Source organism: Bos javanicus, chromosome 29 (assembly GCF_032452875.1).
Source record: "Bos javanicus breed banteng chromosome 29, ARS-OSU_banteng_1.0, whole genome shotgun sequence".
Lineage (NCBI taxonomy): Eukaryota > Metazoa > Chordata > Mammalia > Artiodactyla > Bovidae > Bos > Bos javanicus.
The window spans coordinates 44479688-44493370 of NC_083896.1; the positions used below are offsets into that span (position 1 = coordinate 44479688).

Consider the following 13683-nt stretch of genomic DNA (forward strand, 5'->3'; position numbering starts at 1 on the left):
ATGCCCCCATGTATTACCTACACGCAAGGAGGCACACAGGGCCTGGCACTGACTTAAGTGCCGGACGAGAGAGGGAGAAACTAGGAAAGAATCCAGCCATTCCCCACTTCCTGCCCGTTCAGCCCACCTGCCCATGAGGCCACCGCCGAGGAGCCGTATGTCATGTCATCCGCACACCCCTCCTTCCTCCAAAGAGCCACTCTGACACCAGCCTGAGTCAATACCCACCAGGGGTTTAATTCTCCCATGTCAGAAAGTCAGTTCAGAGAGGGGCCCTGCTTTGTCCCCATCCAGGGGGAAAGATCCGCAGAGCCCCCTGGGAATGTCCACGCTCAGAGGAGCCCAGGACCAGTCTCTGAGCAAGAGGAGAAGCGGGTCCCGCGGTCTCAGGCCGCCTCTTCCTCTTCACTCTCCTCCTCGCTCTCATGATACTGTCTGCGGTTGGTGTTAACAAAAAGGTCAGAATCGTCTTCAGAGCTGGACTCTCCTCCTGACGACTGTGGCTCAGCTGGGAGTTCTGGCTGAGTCTGTCTGCACGGGGGAAAAGCAGAGAGTTAGCCCAGTGCCTTCTGAGAAGACCTGCAAACAAGGAGCCCCATTAAGAGGACCATGTGGCCAAGCAGTCAGGGCTCGGTGAGCCAGACAGGAGAGAACTGCAGGAAAACTGGCCAAACACTACCTCCCTATACCCATCTCAGAAATTCGTTAGAACTGCTGATTTTAATAGGATTCTACTATGACCAATGAACACTCAATGAACTCACACTTCTTACCAGGTACTAAGCAACTTTACAAGCATCAGTCTCTTTAATCCCTACAGAGCTCCCATTTTACAGGTGATGAAATCTGAGTCTAAGAGCTTAACCTGCTTAAAGTCACCTGGTTGTAACTTGCAAAGCCCAGACTTTAACCCAGGAGATCTGACCATCAAGCTATACTCATCAGCACTTATTCAGGCGCTCTCACCAGGGACCTGATATACAATGAAAGGAAAGCTATATTTTCCCTCCAGGTGCCAAGGCCTGAACCCCCATTTTCTGTCTCCCCAATCCCAAGGCTTGCGTCTCACCTGTTCCTATTGTTGTTGTCTTTCTCAGTCACTTGGGAGAAGGCCTCGGGCCTATGCCAAGAGAAGAGCCAAGGTCAGAAAGGACAGAGAACCCCCTCAGCTGCTGCCAGCTGTTCCTGCCTGAAATGCCCGACCTTCCCTCCCCTAAGCCCACAGGTACGAACGAAACCCCCAGGGAAGTGGGGCAGCCAGTGACCAAGAGGACCACCCTACCAGTGCCCGTCCTTCTGCAGAGAGCGCACGTGGTCTTTGCAGAGCACAAAGGAGATCTCAGCCTTCACCTTCTCTCCTTCTTCAATAGGGTCAACGATGAGAAAGTCCCCTGCAGGGGGAGGAGAGAAAAGCACAGTCGGTCCTGCTTGTGGTGGGGAAAGCCGAGGCCAGAGGAAACGCTTCGGTCTCCCAAAAGGCTGCCTCTCTCACCTCTCTTGATCCAGATGTTCTTGCGGTACTTGGAGGGCATGCTCACCAGGAAGCGCTGCCCCTGGGCTGTCTCCACCTCATGTAGATTGTTCCCTGGGGTCCTGAGGACCTGCTCCATGGGAGACCAAGAACCAATCAGCTTCATCAGCCAGTTCCAACACCTGCCGAGCTGTATAGCACCCTGCCCCAACCCCAGGGGCCTAAGAGAATGGAGGAGTCAGGGGAAGCAGAGCAACTGGTCCCTGATGCCACTCACCCTCACGATCTGCTGCTGGTCAGAGGGCACCATGTGCTCCCCCAGCACCTCCTTCACCACATGTTTCCTCTTGGTGGCCTGAGACATGGTGGGTCCTGTCCCAGGGGGGCGAGGGATGCGGAGACTCTCAACTCTTCCTCCTGAGTTTTTTAGATGGTAGGCTGAGAACCCAGGACTCTTTTGAAGATGAGGACGGGCCTTTTACTGAGGAGTGATACAATGTCCTGGTGAAGAATATGGGCTCTGAAATCCAATTGACTGGACTCAAATCCTACCTTGGTTATTTCCTGGCTGTTCAATTTCTCTAGACTTCAGAGAACTAACCCAGAGCATTAGCAGTAGAACAAAATAATCATAAGCAAAGCAGGAAACACAGCATAAGACACATAAAAGTAACTTGTGTTTATCCCTTAAGTGCTGGCATAACAATAAAAACTAAATATATGTTTTAGAAAAATAAGCCATTCTGGAAAGCACTTGGGGAAGAAGCAAGGTAAGTTACTTCTTCCTCAACATGTCTGTACATCTCAGGTGTGACACAACCACACAGATGTTCAATCTCTCAATACCCTACAGACATAGACCAGCTCCGACAAGCCAGGTCAGGAATGAGCTAATTTAAGGGCAAGGTAGACTAAATTGATTCTTTTGAACTGTGGTGTTGGAGAAGACTCTTGAGAGTCCTTTGACAGCATGGAGATCCAACCAGTCCATCCTAAAGGAAATCAGTTCTGAATATTCATTGGAAGGACTGATGCTGAAGCTGAAACTCCAATACTTTGGGCACCTGATGCGAAGAATTGACTCACTGGAAAAGACCCTGATGCTAGGAAAGACCGAAGTCAGGAGGAGAACGGGACGACAGAGGATGAGATGGTTGGATGGCATCACCGACTCAATGGACGTGAGTTTGAGCAAGCTCTGGGAATTGGCGATGGACAGGGAAGCCTGGCGTGCTGCAGTCCATGGGGTCACAAAGAGTCAGATATGACTGAGCGACTGAACTTGAGACCGTTTTGATCTTTGGCATCTGCTGTTTCTGACCCTGGTACTGCAAGACAACGACTGATGCGTACTCAGAAGACAGTTGTTCAGTCGCTAAGTCGTGTCCAACTCTTGCGACCCCATGGACTGCAGCACGCCAGGCTTCCCTGTCCTTAACTATCTCCCCGAGTTTGCTCAAAGTCATGATGGTTTCCAAAGGAAACTCCGAAGTGTCATCTCTAGTTGCCGTCCCCTGCCCTCCTCCTTCCCTATCCCGATGTAAAGATGCTCAGAAGCAAAGAAAACTTACTCTCTGGCCCTCGGATCCCACGAAAGCTGCCAGAACGACCCGGTTCTCCAAGCAGGACGCAGAGATCGGCTCGTCCACGACTCACTTCAGAGTTGAGGCAATGAAAGCAGAGAAAAAGGACTCGCTAGTGGTCACGATGGTGGAGTCGGCTTGGACTCAGGTCTCGGGCGCATCCGGTTCCCGTCCGACTTTAACAAGTCCGACAGCGAGGAGGACAACTCGTGTCGGCCTGAGTCGGACGCCGTACTTCCGGCGCTCTCCCGGAAGTCTCCTGGTCACGCCTCTCTCCTTGTCCGTCTCTCTAATTCTTCCCAACACCGGGTCGGCCAAGGTTAAGTGGTTAAGTTCCGCATGCCGTGCAGCAGATAAATAAAGTTTTCTTCTCACAGGTTTCTGTTCCCCGAGGCCGGAAATGCTTCCTAAGAAGCAAGACTACAAAAGGCACTCCGGCTTCCTGCGAAGCAACCGGAAACGAACACCTACTAAGGGCGCTCTCGAGGTCTGGGTGGTGTCGCAACTCTATGACTCTAAGCGGCTAGAAGTGCCCAATGTAGGTTTTTTTTTTTTTTTTTTTTTAAAGGCGGCCCTTGAGGCGACCCGGAAGCGGAAGTGGAAGAAAGTTCTAGTGTGCTGAGATAGCGGCGGGAGCAGCCGGGTGGCGGGAGAAGCCGTTACAGGAACGGGAGCTGTGGGTGAGCGCGAGCCGCGGAACAGGGCTCGGGGTGGAGGCCAGAACGGGCGCGGGGAGGAGGGGGAGGCAGGGAGGAGAGGGGCCGCGAGCGCTGAGACGGGCCAGACGATGCACTCTCGGAGAGGGCTCGGCGAGGCTCGGGGGGGGCGGGGCGCGGCGCGTTGGGGGCGGGGTCCACGGCGTAGGGCTCGGCGGGAGTCCAGGTGTGGCGCTGACGCCGCTGAGCCGGTGTCCGCGTTCGGGCTGCGCCTCCGCTCTGTGAGCAGCCTGTGCGGCTGCCGGGTCAGAGAACCCTTCATTTGCTTTTCGGGCCAAGTGGCCATTCCAGACCCGAGTCAGTGCTGCTTTTGCCCAATCAAGGTCACAGAGGAGTGACAGCTTGAGGGCGGGCCGTGGGTACTGACCGACTGTGGAAATCTTACCTTTGTCCTGCATGCGCCGCCTGTTAGGGCAAGATAGTTTCTCCTCGGGGCGGTACCAAAACCCAGCTCTCGCAGGGACTGGGAGAGACTTCGCTCTTAAACAGTGAGGAAAAGACTGTTTGGACCTCAGTTTTCTCATCTGTGAAGTGGGAGGAATCGAAAAAGTCCCCATAAGAGCTGCTGTGGCATTTTCTTCCTGTGAGATTGCCAGTGATTTTTCGGGCGTTCCCATGTTTTCAGCCCTAATTTCCCTCTTCTTGGGATTCCCAGATTAAGCTTGATCGAGATGACAACCTCCCAAAAGCACCGAGACTTCGTGGCAGAGCCCATGGGGGAGAAGCCAGTGGGAAGCCTGGCCGGGATTGGCGAAGTCCTGGGCAAGAAACTGGAGGAGAGGGGCTTTGATAAGGTGTGGAGTGGCTACCTGTAGTTGGGCGGGGGGCGGGGCGCGACTACAGTATTTCCCGGCAGCTGGGGAGTGAGGAGGGTGTGTATATCTGTTGGGGGGTGGACGCTCGTGTGTGATCTGCAGAGTCAGCCGGGCAGAACCCACCCTGCCTCTTGAGCTCCTGTGTGGGGAGCCACAGGAAATTGGCCCTTTCTCCCCTCACCGTGATATTTGTTTCTGTTTGCCCTGGGGTCTTAGTTGCAGCTTGCAGGATCTTTCACTGGGACTCACAGACTCCAGAACCCACGGAATTAATTGCCCCACAGCAAGTAGGATGTTAGATTCCGGGCCAGGGATTGAACCCATGTCCCCTGAATTGCAAGGCAGATTCTTCACCACTCGGCCAGCAGGGAAGTCCCAGGAAGTGTTCGTCTTGTTCCTAATCCTACAGAGCACTCAGCAGCCCATCTTTTGCTTTGCCCGTTTTGCAGGCCTATGTGGTCCTCGGCCAGTTTCTGGTCCTAAAGAAAGATGAAGACCTCTTCCGGGAATGGCTGAAGGACACGTGCGGCGCCAATGCCAAGCAGTCCCGGGACTGCTTTGGCTGCCTGCGAGAGTGGTGTGACGCCTTCTTGTGATGCTGTCTGGGGAGCCCCGACCCCAAGCCCCAGCGTTGCGTCTCCAGAGTTTGCAGCCTAGTGAGGACTCCTCCTCCGTCCTCTACCAAGGAAGAGATTGCTGTTGTCGTGCTCACCTCCCATGTACTCCAGGGCCTTTGGGGAGTTCTCTCCCCTCACCGTTTCAACTTTTTTGGAATTCTCACCCTTGCATGCATCTTCCTTCTCCTTTCCCTGCCAGTTTCGTGACAATAATTACCAGCTTTTCTGAGTGGATTCCTGGCCCTGTCCCTCACCCCCACCCCCACCCATGGTCTCTTTTATGCCATTTGGCAGTCTTTTTGGCAGAACAGTCACTGTCCTTGTAAAGTTTTTTAAATCAATAAAGCCAGTGGCCTTCATGACTGGGCTTTGTATGTGGGAAGCAGGCGGGCTGGGAGTTGCCTGTTCCCCAGGGACTGACCAGGTTTGCCACACTGCTTATCAGTGCAGATCGAAACTGGCAGCTTCTCTTACACTCCCGAGGGCGGCCATCCTGGTGATATGGGCCTTGGGTGGGTGCCTCGGAGTGTCTCAATCCCCCACTAACGTGGGAGAGTGGGTTGGTTCCTTCCTGGGATCCAGATGTCCATGTGGTCAACAGCTAGGTTAGTCAGCATCTGGTGGAAAGTCTGAGGGAGTCAGAGCAGGAAAAGGGTGGATGGGATGTGGCTGAGGTCTACCTGCCATTGGTCATGTGCTCTCCTGGCCTCTGGGATGAGTGGGCGGGGCTCATGCAGTCCGCCCTGTTCTCTCAGGGAGGCAGAAAGTGTGTGGGCAAGGCAGCTGGGTGGGCAGGCTTGAGTGAGTTACACTTGTATTTGGTAAATTTTCATCTTCTGTTTATTGGACTTAGTATGAACCAGGTTCAGAGCTAAGGTCTGTGCAAACATTTTTTTTTCTTTCATAGTAAGTAGTAGTAGTATTTTCCACAGATGAAACTAGAGGCTCAGGCTGACTAACGTGTCCATGGACTTACTACTGGGAAGTAGTGAGACTGGTCCTCAAAACATCACATGGAAACCCATGGACCTAAGAGCCATGGGTGTTCTTTGCTCATGGCGCTTGGTCTCTCTGAGACTCAGGTTCCCCACCTGGAAAATGAAATTGTTATAAGGATCAGATGCACTCCTGGTGTTGTTCAGGAGCTACTTGTTTATAGAATTTTCCTCATCCTCGGGGCTTAAAGTCTGGTGAGGGGAGAAATGACATAATAAATAGAAACCTTGGGATAGCATGAGGAGATTTTCATGATTTCAGAATAGGGAAAGATTAAAAAGCTGATAAATTGAACTCCATCATAGAAATTTTGTTCAAGATAATCAGTGAGTGAGGAGCCTAACCCAGGGTGAGAAAGGATATTTGCGACCCACATAGATGACACAGGACTCCAGAGCTGCAGTCAAGAGAAAGCAGACAATACAATAGAAAAGTGGGTGAAAGACCGGGAGGGCAGCCACACAGGAATACCTGAATGGTGAGTAAGCATGTCAGAAGGTGTGTGGTCACGTTAAGTCATCAGAAACACAAGATGCCATTGTACACTCACAGGGTTGGCAAAAAAATTTTAAGTCCGACAATACCAGGTTCTGATGAGGAAATGGAGCAACAGGAACAGATATCCAACTAGTGGGAGTGTAAATTGGTGTGAACAATTGGGGAAAACAGTTGGGTGTTTGCCAGTAAACCTGAAGACCCACCCTGTGAGCCAGCAGTTCCTCTCCAGGGATGGGACAGGACGCAAGGCACACCTGCGTCACACCTGAGCAGATGTTCACAGCACCCTTGTTCATTCACAAGGGCTCCCAGCTGGATCCATGTGTGGGCATCTTTGCAGAGACAGTAGAACTAGAAGGGGGAAAAGTGCTTATTGCAAAAGAAAATGAAATCACTGAGTTGTGTCCGATTCTTTATGACTCCAATGGACTGTAGCCTGCCAGACTGCTCCGTCCATGGGACTTTACAGGCAAGGATACTCGAGTGGGTTGCCATTTCATTTTCCAGGGGATCTTCCCGACCCAGGGATCGAACCTGGCTCCTGCACTGCAGGCAGACTCTTTACTGTCTGAGCCACTAGGGAAGCTTATTGCAAAAGTCGTTGGTAAAGAGAAGTGGGGAGTGATTGCCTTTGGGGGAAGGAGACAGGTGTGATGCATGGGAGCATAGGGGGCTGAGAGTAGCAGTTTCCACTTCTTGACCTGTATGGTGGTGATCCAAGACACTGTGTACTTTTCTGTATGTTAGCTACATCTCAGAACAGTAGAAGATAAAAGGGAGAACAAAAATAAAGACTCAAGGATAGAGCAATTAGGTAATTAGAAATTATGCTGGTTATTAGGGATGAAGGTTCAGTGTAAGCCTGGGTCTTGGAAGTGTGAGAGGCCCCCTGGAAGGTCACCAGGTGGCCAGAGCTGGGCCCAGCTCTTGTTACAGGCTGCTTCCTTGGAGGGTGCCAGTCTGAAGCCCAGAAAGGTCATGGGGACTGTCCCTGGAGTTTCAGGCCATACTATGGTCTAATGTTACTCTGGTTGGGTCCAGGGTCTTCCAGCTGTCCTGACCTCTGAATAACTTTCTTCACCTGCAAAATGATGGTGCTACTAACTCGGGGTGTTTGTTGAGAATAGACCAGTGGGTGAAAAGTCTTTGGAAATTGTTAGGTTGGTGTGCAAAAGATTTGTTGGTGTCAGCACAAAGGAATGACAGGGTAGGGGCAAGTGAGCTGGGGACACGCCCTTGGCTAGTTAACCAGGGAGCAGGTGCAGGTTAAGTGCAGCTGCAGCTGAGTTCCAAGTGACAGAAGAGCAGACCTAGAAGAACCTGAGGAGGTTCCTGGCCGCCTGGGGCTGCCTCTCCACCTCTCCCAGCATGTGCTGCAGTCTGGGCCTCTTACTCTGCCACTGCCAGGCTCTCTTGGTCGGGCTCCGGCCTGGCCTTAGCCTCCTCATCAAGCCAAGCTCTCCCCAGCTCTTGCACAAATGGGTCTGTTGCAGAGAAGAACCGGTTCTCACTCTACATTGGAACTGTTTTTTTGACTCTCTTCCTGCTGTTCTTATGTGTTGTGTTAGTCACTGAGTCATGTCTGACTTTTTGCGACCCCCTGAACTTTAGCCCACCAGGCTCCTCTGCCCATGGAATTCTCCAGGCAAGAATACCGGAGTGGATAGCCATTCCCTTCTCTGGGGGCTCTTCCTGATCCAGGAATTGAACCCCAGTCTTCTGCATCGTAGGTGAATTCTTTGCTGTCAGAGCCACCTGGGAAGCCAGGACATAATGGCCTGCCTCAGAGGACCCTGGCCCTCTGCCTGACTGTGAAACTAAAGTGCGTTTGTTCAGCTCATAGAGAATCCGACTCTGTCCCCCTGTGAATGACTACAAAAAGGGGATTAACACGCTTCTTCCAAATGCTGGCCCTCCTGGAGATGTTTTGCAAGATTGAAGGCCCTTTTTACTTGACCTCCTCACTGCCTCTTCTCTCGGCTGGGCCTTTTGACTTCAGTGCCTCATTGCTTCTCTCTCAGGTTCTGTAAACGAGCCTGGCATCCAGACCCCAACAGCACGGTCATTTTGAGACATTAGTCTGCCATCTCAGTCAGCCAGCTTCCCAAATACAGTTGTATTCCTCGCCTCAGCACCTTGTCTCTGGGATTCCCTGGCCTGTCATATGGCAAGCAGAGGGAGCTTGGACTCCATAACTGGTCTGTCCCTTTAAGGCAGACACCTGAGCCCACAGCAAACTTGGGACTATTCCTCGGCGTCCCAAGATTGTTTTTCACAGCTGTGCTGAGGGGTGGGGCAGCATCTGGACTGGGCAGTGACTACACGCTGGTCCTGGTCTCCCTGGGAGAAATCCCTGCCTTTCCTGACCGCGGGATTCTGAGGGTCTGAGAATTGGGGTTGGGATCAGGGAATCTTGGATGCTTACTCATAGTATTCATCACAATAATAGCTACCACTTATTAAGCCCCAACACTTTGTTGCTTACTGAAAACCACCACCTCTCCCAAGCCCCAGGTAAGATCCTCAGAGGCCCTGAAACACTAAAGATTAGTGTCCCCAGAGCAAAAACCACCCACCTCCCCCCACCCCCCAACAAGAGATTAAAAGTACAAACTGCCCTGCGCTTGGCTTCCCCGGTAGCTCAGCGGTAAGGAATCTGTCTGCAATAAAGGAGACAGAGGAGATGCTGGTTTGATCTCTGGCTTGGAAAGAGCCTCTGGAGAGGGGCATAGCAACCCATTCCAGAATTCTTGCCTGGAGAATCCCATGGACAGAGGAGCCTGGTGGGCTACAGTCCATAGGATCTCAAAAAAGTCTGAAGCCACTAGCACGCACCCTGAATTCTTAAAATATTAATTGTAGAAAATTCTAAAAAATGTCAAACTTTTCCTGTGTTGACTACTTCAGTGCTGCTTTTTATATTGTGTCAGATTATTCTGCCCAGAAATCATAGCCCTGGGACTTGCCCACTGGTCCAGTGGTTTTTCTGGGTGCCTAATGTCCTCTGCCAGCATTCAGAAGTTGTTCTGTGGAATTTGCTCGATACTCAAAGGTTCTTTCAATGAATTTGTGGGGGAGAAAGTGGTCTCCCTGTCCTATTCCTCCGCCATCTCGGTCCAGTGGTTAAGACGCCCTTACAAAAGAGGATGTGCATTCTATCCCTGGTCTGGGAAATAAGATCCCACATGCAGAGTGTGGCCAAAAAGTTAAAAATCATAGCCCTGTTTTGCCAGTACCTCCAACATATGCCCAGTTTACCTATGGGTGACCCAGTTTCAGGCCATTATAATTAGCAAGACCTTAGAAGACAAGAGTTGTCAACCTTTCTTCAGGTGAGGACTGAGGCTCCCAGAGGTCAAAGGGCTTGCTGGAAGTCCCCCAGGCAGTAAATGGCAGAGCTGGGACCACCCACACTCCTGGCCAGTTCTCGTCCTTTGGGCTCCCTCTGGACTGAGAACACAGATTTGAGTTAGACTGTGTCTCCTGTGTGGGGGTGTGCTCATTCATGTCCAACTTTATGTGACCCCACGGACTGTAGCCCGCTAGCCTCCTCTGTCCATGGGATTTTCCTGGCAAGAACACTGGAGTGGGTTGCCATTTCATATTCCAGGGGATCTTCCCGACCCAGGGATCGAACTTTCATCTCTTACGTCTCCTGCATTGGCAGGCGGATCCTATACCACTAGCTCCTGCCTGGGCTTAAAAGCCAGTGTCACCATTTACTATTTACCAGCCTGTGTTCTTGGGCAAAATCAATTGTTTACTCTATGTCCTGTTTACTCCTCTGTAAAATGGAACCCTTGCTCACTGATCCCTACATCATGCTGGTCACGAGGGTTAAACAGTGCCCGGCTCAGTGCCGTAGGGACTCCTGCTTACCTGCTGTTTATATAGCACCTGGCCTCCCCTAAGCACTTATTGAAGCCTCAAAGCAACCCATTTCACAGAGGAGGAAACTGAGGCAGTGAGGGTTAAGTAACTTCTCCAAGACTACGCATTGGAGATAGTTAAGAGCTTGCTGGTAGCTGTTGTGGGTTTCTCATATGGGATGGGTCTCCGTGAGCTGTCCCTGTGGTGGCACTTGCGGCTGGGAGCTGTCGCAGTCCTTGCCCTCCCCAACCAGGTGTGCCTGGAGGGCAAGCAGCGTCGTGGTGATGCCCAGGTGTGCTGGGGCCTGTCCGCTGTCCTCCTCCGCACCCCGAAGGCGGCCTCGCGGGTGGACCGCCCAGGCTGGGTGGATCCCTCCCCGCCTGCGGGGGCGCGCGGCGAGCGGCGGGCGGGGCCAGGCGGGGCCTCGGAGCCCATAAAAGCGGCGCCGGCCGCGGTCGGACACCGACACCGACGACCATGGCGCGTCCGAGCCTCCTGCTGCCGATGGCCCTGGCCTTGCTCGCACTCTGCCTCCTGGCGCTGCCCCGCGACGCCCGGGCCCGGCCGGGGGACCGCAAGGTCGGAGAACTGCAGGAACTGTCGCCCAACGACCCGCAGGTGCAGAAGGCGGCGCAGGTGGCCGTGGCCAACTACAACATGGGCAGCAACAGCGACTACTACTACCGCGACATCACCATCCTCCGGGCGCACAGCCAGGTGCGGGGCGGGCGGGCCGGGCCGGGGAAGGGGCGGCGCCGACGCGGGGAGGGGGTACGGAGCCGACGGGGGAGAGGGGGCGGGGAGGCGAGCGCGGCCCCAGCCGGGCCCCAGATGGAGGGGGCGACTAAGAGTAATCAGGGCGGCATCTTAATACAACAGTTTTCAAAATCCAATTAATGTCAAAAGTCCATGCGGAGCAGAATCTCAGAATTTCGAATAAGGTTCAACCCTGAATCGGCCTGGTCCTGAAAGGCGGATTGGGGTGCGATGGGGTGAGGGAGAAGGGGCAGCGGTGTGGACTTGAGTCTCAGGCTCCTGCCTGGCCCAGGCTCTGCCCGCCTCACCACAGGACCCCCACCAGAACTCCCTGCTGCCCTCTCCCCGCCTTTCCAGTCCCCCCATCTCAGGTTTGAATCCAAAGGCGGTGTGCTGGCTATGCCCAGGGGAAGGTGATGGGTGATGGGGGGACATGGAGGGAGGTGAGAGGTCCAGGTCAAGGGTTGTCTCCAGGCACCCCTGACCTGTGCCCACCTCTGCCCCAGCTGGTGGCGGGCATCAAGTACTACCTGACCGTGGACATGGGGAGCACGGCCTGCCGGAAGAGTGCTGTGGCTGGAGACCACGTAGACCTCACCACCTGCCCCCTGGCCGCAGAAGCACAGCAGGAGGTAACAGCTGTGTCCCCAGTTAGGCATCAGCCCAGCAGCCGGGCCCTTAGGTTGCCCAGCCTGGACTGGTCTGGCTGGCCGGGCTGATGTGTGGCTGACTCAGCCCTGAGGCTAGGGTGAGGGTGCAGAGAGGAGCAGACTGGGGCTTCCCCTGGACTTGGCAGGGTGGGAGGGCGGGGTTGCCTGGAAAGATCTGGGGTCTGGTGGTCCTGACCATCTAATTCGCTGTTCCTTCTTGCATCCCAGAGTGTCACAGGCACAGGGCTGTTGGGAGGCGGTGGCCTGGGTGGGGCCTGGGCTCACCCCATCTTTTTCATCTTTCTCTCTGCAGAAGCTGCGCTGTGACTTTGAGATCCTTGTGGTTCCCTGGAAGAACTCCTCCCAGCTTCTAAAGCACGACTGTGTGTCCCTGTAGAGACCCCTGTGGGCTTGGGGGAGAGAGGGGGCCAATGAGGCTGGGCAGGACTGGGCGCATGGGTGGAGGGGATGTCAGTTCCTTGGACCGTATCTACGGCAATAAATCGCTAGCACTGCTTGTGGCATTGGTCTCTTCTGAGTCCCTGTCTTATCCTCACTCCCACTCCCAGCAACCCCGCTCCAGCCAACAGGGTGCCCACGCCACCCCATGCTTGGCCTCTGCCATCTCAGCCCAGAAGATGCTAAGGGTGCAAAGTTCAGCTCCCAAATTTGGAGTCCCCCAAATATCCCAGCACCATAGAGGAATGATCCTGCAGAGACTCCCAGAGTTTGCCAAGTTATGGGTGGGGAAACAAAGTCACAGGAGAGAGATGATGCCCCAGGACTAGAAGGACACAGCAGCCAGGGGAGACTGAGGGGCGCCTGAGCCCTGTTCCCTCTCAGCTGCCAGGACGGCTCAGAGTGGCACGTGGGGGGTTTAGCCCGCCCCGCCCTGCCCCGCCCACTGAGCTCTCATCCCGTGAGATTCTTAGACCAGCATGTGGCCCAGAGATGGCAGAGCCCCTGCCGGCCAAGACACACACACTGTGGGCCCCATGCCAGGAGGACTCCCCCACCCTCTGTCCTGAGCAAGACCCCTGGAAGGGGCTGGCAGGGAGCGCCCAGGGGAGCGAGGTCAAATCCGCTGTCCATAGAAGGGGTGAGGAGACAGATGCAGTTTAATGTCCTTTAAAGAAATAGAGTTGGAACAGGTTTTGCACACCTGAATCTGTGGCTGGAATTAACACTCACTACACAAGATGCACACACGCATCCAGAACTTCTCAAGACTCCAGACACAGGGACACACACACCCACCATGAAGCCTCAGATTGCTCCCAGGCACCACACACACATCCAGACACACACACACACGCATAAGACCTAGCAACCCAGAAGCACAGACACAAACACACGGGAACAACAGCCCCACACTGAGGACATCCTGGAGACGTATACACAGCCCCCCAAACACAGACCCACAGGCCCCGGCTGGAGCTGTCTCTCAGATGCCCGAGGCACACCCGTGCGTGTCTGGGACAGGATGGGTGGGAACCGGATCCTGCGGGAGCTCAGAGGGTGGGCCCCACCAGGCCCCAGGCGGGCAGCCAGGGTGGGTGTGGGGAGCACCTGGCGGCCCCTGCCCACGGCCCGGCCAGGCCAGGCCTCACGCCCGCTCCTGCCCAGCCGGCTTCCTGCCCGATGCTGGGACTTAACACGGAACAGCCCCAGCTCCTGGGTCCTGCTCCTCTAGAGCCCTCGGAGGCCGTAT

At 54.3% G+C, this 13683-nt stretch overlaps 3 protein-coding genes across 3 annotated transcripts; 2 read left to right on the top strand and 1 right to left on the bottom strand.

The window, feature by feature from the left end:
• Window positions 1-212: 212 nt before the first annotated feature.
• On the bottom strand, window positions 213-3576 carry EIF1AD (eukaryotic translation initiation factor 1A domain containing). The gene is made up of 6 exons (XM_061407022.1): window positions 3043-3576; window positions 1749-1972; window positions 1493-1601; window positions 1283-1391; window positions 1070-1120; window positions 213-531 (listed from the first exon to the last, which is right to left on the bottom strand). The coding sequence occupies exons 2-6, from the start codon at window positions 1833-1835 to the stop codon at window positions 387-389; spliced, it is 501 nt and encodes a 166-aa protein (XP_061263006.1). The 5' UTR covers window positions 1836-1972; window positions 3043-3576; the 3' UTR covers window positions 213-386.
• A 48-nt stretch (window positions 3577-3624) lies between these two features.
• BANF1 (BAF nuclear assembly factor 1) lies at window positions 3625-5561 on the top strand. The gene is made up of 3 exons (XM_061407024.1): window positions 3625-3734; window positions 4426-4564; window positions 5035-5561. Exons 2-3 carry the CDS (start codon window positions 4442-4444, stop codon window positions 5179-5181), a joined length of 270 nt encoding a protein of 89 aa, XP_061263008.1. The 5' UTR covers window positions 3625-3734; window positions 4426-4441; the 3' UTR covers window positions 5182-5561.
• Window positions 5562-10963: 5402 nt separating this feature from the next.
• Window positions 10964-12496, top strand: CST6 (cystatin E/M). Its single transcript, XM_061407023.1, has 3 exons — window positions 10964-11283; window positions 11829-11954; window positions 12286-12496. The coding sequence occupies exons 1-3, from the start codon at window positions 11044-11046 to the stop codon at window positions 12367-12369; spliced, it is 450 nt and encodes a 149-aa protein (XP_061263007.1). The 5' UTR covers window positions 10964-11043; the 3' UTR covers window positions 12370-12496.
• The last annotated feature ends 1187 nt before the right edge of the window (window positions 12497-13683 follow it).